Source organism: Pteropus vampyrus, unplaced genomic scaffold (assembly GCF_000151845.1).
Source record: "Pteropus vampyrus isolate Shadow unplaced genomic scaffold, Pvam_2.0 Scaffold232, whole genome shotgun sequence".
Taxonomy (NCBI): domain Eukaryota; kingdom Metazoa; phylum Chordata; class Mammalia; order Chiroptera; family Pteropodidae; genus Pteropus; species Pteropus vampyrus.
Window position 1 is genome coordinate 1,219,000 of NW_011889013.1, and position 4,811 is coordinate 1,223,810.

Below are 4,811 nucleotides of genomic sequence, written 5' to 3' on the forward strand. Positions count from 1 at the left end.
CCGAGCGCTGGATGGGATCGCAGACGGTCGGCGCCTGCTGCCTCGAGCCCGATTTACTTGCAGCCTTGAGGTTCTGGCTTTGCCTTGGCATCTCTGTTTGTGGCAGAGGAAGCCACATCTGGAGACGGAGATTAACGAGGTCATGTCTCCAGTCACTTACTTCCAGGTCTCATAAAGACAGGCACGAAGATCGTGCAGTCTGGGAAAAAAGACCCGAGCTTTGGAACCAAATATTCTTGAATTTGAGTCCCAACATTGCCACTGAGAGAGCGGAGGAACTTGAGAGGCTCAAGCTCCCAGAGCTGTCATTTTTTTACCTATGAAATGAAAAGGGGAGTAGTTATCAGGAGCTGGCAAATGGCTGAACGAGGTCGTGACTGTATAATGTAGTGTAGGGGTCGAGAGTCACAGCTCGGAGTCAGATGCCCTGCACTGAACTCCCTTTGCAAGACCCGGGGCAGCTGACTTCGCCTTACCCTGCCTCCGTTTCCTGACCTGCAAAGTGGGGGTAACAGAGCACCCCCGCTTGCTGAGTCGTCATGTGATTAAACGAGCTTTAATATGTCTGAAGTGCTCAGAACTGTGCCCGGTCCAAGGCCCTTGGCCCATGTGGTCGTCACGGGGTGAGCGGCATGGGCGAGCTCCTCAGTGCTCTTTTCCCATAGCCGTTCCCTGATGGTTTGGTAAAACCAAGAAAAACAGCGCCCTTCCAATTCAGCTGGCATTTCTCGAGCAGATGCTGGAGAGTTTTCACTTTGAAAAGCTCGGTGCCCTTGCCTTCGTCTGCTTCGCTCTTTTCTCCGCGTCTGTTCTGACCACGCCGTGCTGAAATGCCCGCTTCCTTTTCTGTGCTCTCTCGTTGCCCCTCGGCTATGAGTAAATCAAGGGCAGAGACCGACTCTCCCTCATCTGCCCGTGCCCAGCGCCCAGCGCCCAGCACGTAGTAGGTACGCTAGATCTTTGGTAAAATGAAGAGGAGGGCCTTCCTTCGGTGGAGGCCTGATGATGCGTGGTGCCTGCCTCATGAGACTTGCTCTGTAGAGAGACAGGCCGCCCTTGGACTAGCATCTCTTTGTGGACACGCCTCAGATGCAGCGACCTGCAGTCACATGGCCAAAACGTAAAGTCTTGTCTCGGAACTTGGAAAATTCTTGCTGAAATAGACTCGAGTACTTCAATTTCCCTACTCACGTTTCTGAGTTGAATTCAATTAGATGAGAGTATTTCAACAGAAAGTAAATTTGAAACTTTCTCCTGCTCCAACCAAGCATGCATTTTTAAGGGGGGAAAAAAAGGCATTTCATTTGGAAATAGTTGTAGATAAGAAAAGACCGCCTTTGACAAAGGCAATTTGACAAATCAGAACTTGATGCTCTTGAATGTGGAGGGAAAAAAATTAAAACACAGCTTGGATTTGACTTCGTCCACTAATTCCTAACATTTCAGAATTCTCTTACATGCATATGTCATTTGTTTAAATTGGAATCCAGATAAAGTCCACATACTGTAATAGATCCATATAATAATCCATGTCTCTTGAATTAGACACGATGGGGGTGATTATTGTTATTTTTTAGGAGAACCAAAATACAAGAAATTAAATGACTTTCCCAAGGTCACACGGCAACTTGGTAAAAGAGTCCACCCAGCATTCTTTTGTATAACCTGCTGCCTCCACTCAAATTTTTAAAAAATTTTTTCTTATGGAAAATTTCAAACATATATAAAAGTATATAAAATGGATATATAATATAGTATACATAATAGTATATATTAAACAGATATTTAATAGTATATCACAACTTCAATATTATTAATGCCAGTCTTTTTTCATCCATATCCTTCTTCATTTTTCTCATTTCCTCTTCCCAATTATTTTGTAGCAAATTTTAGATGTCCTGTCATTTCATCTGTCAGCACCTCAATATGTATCTGAAAGATAGAGAATTTAATCTAATCACAATACTATTATCACATCTTAAAATAGAAAACAGTAATGCTTTAATATCGTCAAACTTCCAGGCAGCGTTTCAATTCCTTGAGTAGTTTATGTTTTTTAAGTTTGTTTAAATTGGAATCCAGATAAAGTCCACATATTGTCATTGGTCGATATGTCTCTTGGGCCTTTTGTAATCATGCAGGATTACCCTCCTTCTTCTTCATTCTTTCAATATTTTTGGATAGCCATCTCACCTCCAAAGAAGGGTCTCTCCCCACCTAGAGTTTGTTGATTGTACCCCTGGAGTTATTTAACACAGTCCTCTGTCCTTTCTTTTTCCTGAACTGGTATTATGCCTAGAAACTTGGTGAGATCCAAGTTCAGTATTTTTCCGCAAAAATATGTAATTGGTTGGTTTTGTGAACTACTGTAAGGGATACATAATATCTGCTCGTCTCTCTTTTGGTGACATTAGCAGCTACTGATGATAGTCTGTGTCATTTATTTTATAGATGGTGGTAGTCCAATCCTCCCAATGCTCCATAATTTATGACCTGGAGTATATTTTAAATAAGAACCTTCTCCAAATAAGAACCTTCCCCTTACCAGTTATACATTGCCTCAAAGTACAGCTGATAAAGCAAAGGCAGGAAAAATGCTTAGTTCCTGCCCTATAAATTTGTCCCCTCTAAAATTGCCCAATCACTTTGTTCCTGAGCATTATTTAGAGATGATCAATCAGGTTTTGTTTTTTAAATGTCATAACGAACTTATGCTTAACATACTTCCTGTGTTGCAATCTACTGCAATTGTTATTCTTGTCAAGCTCAACTTGTCACATCTTTGACAAAGAGGGACCTATTCACGTTGGCTTGGAAATACATGTATATCATGAGTTCACAGTGACACTTCCATTTCGCAGGCAGGACATAGGCTTCTGACTTAACGTCGTCAGTCTTACATCTGTACCCGCCTTTTCCTTTCCCCCAAACTCCAGTTCTCAGTGACACCAACACAGTGACTCATTTGCTTCATCCTATAATTCACATACCATACCATAGTCTAATAATAATAACACGAACACTACTGCTATGATATGGTCATTGTAAACAGTTTTAAGATTCTTTTTGAGCTCCTTTTATCCTTGGAGTATTTCTCTCTATGAATGTATCATCAAATTATGTGTTAAAAAAATTTGGAATACTTCCTCTCCATGCAGTTATGCATGTGAGTTTGTTTGCTTATTATTTGTTTTTTTTTTTTACAGAGTTTTTAAAACATATTTAGTTTTGTAAATAAGTAAAATATTTCCATGATTCAGAAGTCAGGTTCCTAAAACAAGGTATAATATTAAAAGTTTAAATTCTATTCCTATTCCTTTACCTTATTCCTTCCCTTCCTTATCTCATCGGTAATGATTTCTTATGGTTTTTTACTTTTTTATTTTTTATACTTCAATTTTTTGATAAATATCTATTAAAAATATTAATTAAGTAAATTTAATTAATTAATATTTATTAAATATACATAGAGAGGGAGAGGTATAGATATCTCCCTTCCTTAGATCAGTGGTGACACACTATACACGCTTTTCTCCACCACCACCTTGTAGACAGTCCATCACAATATAGAGAAATATTCTACATTTCTTTTCATGGCTGTGTATAACAGCTTATCCGCCCAACAAAATGAACACTTGGGTAGTTTTCAGCTTTTGCTATTACAAATTCTGCCAAATGAACAATCTGGTTCCTCTGTCTCTTCCTATTTTTGCCACCCACTTAGACTTTCATGTAAGACAAACTAGCTGTATTTTTATGCCCTTGAATTCAGGGCATCCAACCACGTGTTTAATAGTGCGACACATTGTTCATTCCAACAGTTAAAGACTTTGAAATAATGACATCCCCAAAGCTGTGACAAATATGTGAGATTCTTTAGAAACGAAGCTGTCCGCTTTCCAATGCAAAGGGAAGCGAGGACGAGAGGGAACAGGTGTGTTTTGAGGACCTGCCGTGAGCCATGTGCTTTATGTATAACTTCCTAAATAATTCCTCTTCCAATCTTACGCGGTCTTTGGTGTACAGAGGAGACCGAGATGAGGTCACTAGTCCAGGTTATGGTGTTGAAGTGAGACCAGGACTCTAAATCCACACAACTAAATCCACAATTTTCCCATTACTGCTTCATCCATTTCGTCCTAATCTCCTCATGATTCAGAGCTCAGACTCTGGGATGGGACCATGGAGTTAAGCCCGAATCCTGGCTTCTCCACTAAATGAGTGTGTGACTTTGCTTAATTTACTTAACCACATTTGCTTTCATTTTCTCATAAGTGCAATAAGGATCGATAATAACACTTTTCCATTAGAGTCGTGTAGAACGAAAGGAGTGAATATATATGTATATATACACACACACACATATATATATTGCTTAGCATAATGCCATAGTAAGTGCCATCTCAGTGTCAGCTGGCTTTTATTATTGTAACTTCTTTGTCCCATCACCAAATATTGATTGAACACCTGCCCTGTCCCAGGCATGTTGCTGCACAGTAAGTATGTAATGTTTAAGGTGAAAGGACCCCTTACCTCATAGCATCTACAATCTAGCAGCAGACACAGGCGTTATCAGATAAGCACATACACAATGATAAAAATAACAGGTGCCGTAATGCTAGGAACGGGAGGTGCACAGCCCTGTGAAACCTGAACATCCTCTAACCTCTTGGCATCAGGCAAAATGCCTCCCAGAATGCTCCGATGAGGCTCTGTGTCATTTGTGGAGCGTCGCGCTTGCGTGCCGGAAACCAGTACCCTGGGAGTCCACCTGTTTCTTCTCTCTCTCTCTCACCTGCACTGCAGCTGGA

The 4,811-nt window shown here is 40.6% G+C and overlaps 1 protein-coding gene across 1 annotated transcript in view; it reads left to right on the forward strand.

The window, feature by feature from the left end:
- ADCY8 (adenylate cyclase 8) overlaps window positions 1–4,811 on the forward strand; it is a 170,549-nt gene that overhangs the window by 143,388 nt on the left and 22,350 nt on the right. Inside the window, exon 16 of the mRNA XM_011373832.1 lies at window positions 2,658–2,744. Coding sequence (XP_011372134.1) covers window positions 2,658–2,744 — 87 coding nt within the window. The remainder of the gene's footprint in view (window positions 1–2,657; window positions 2,745–4,811) is intronic.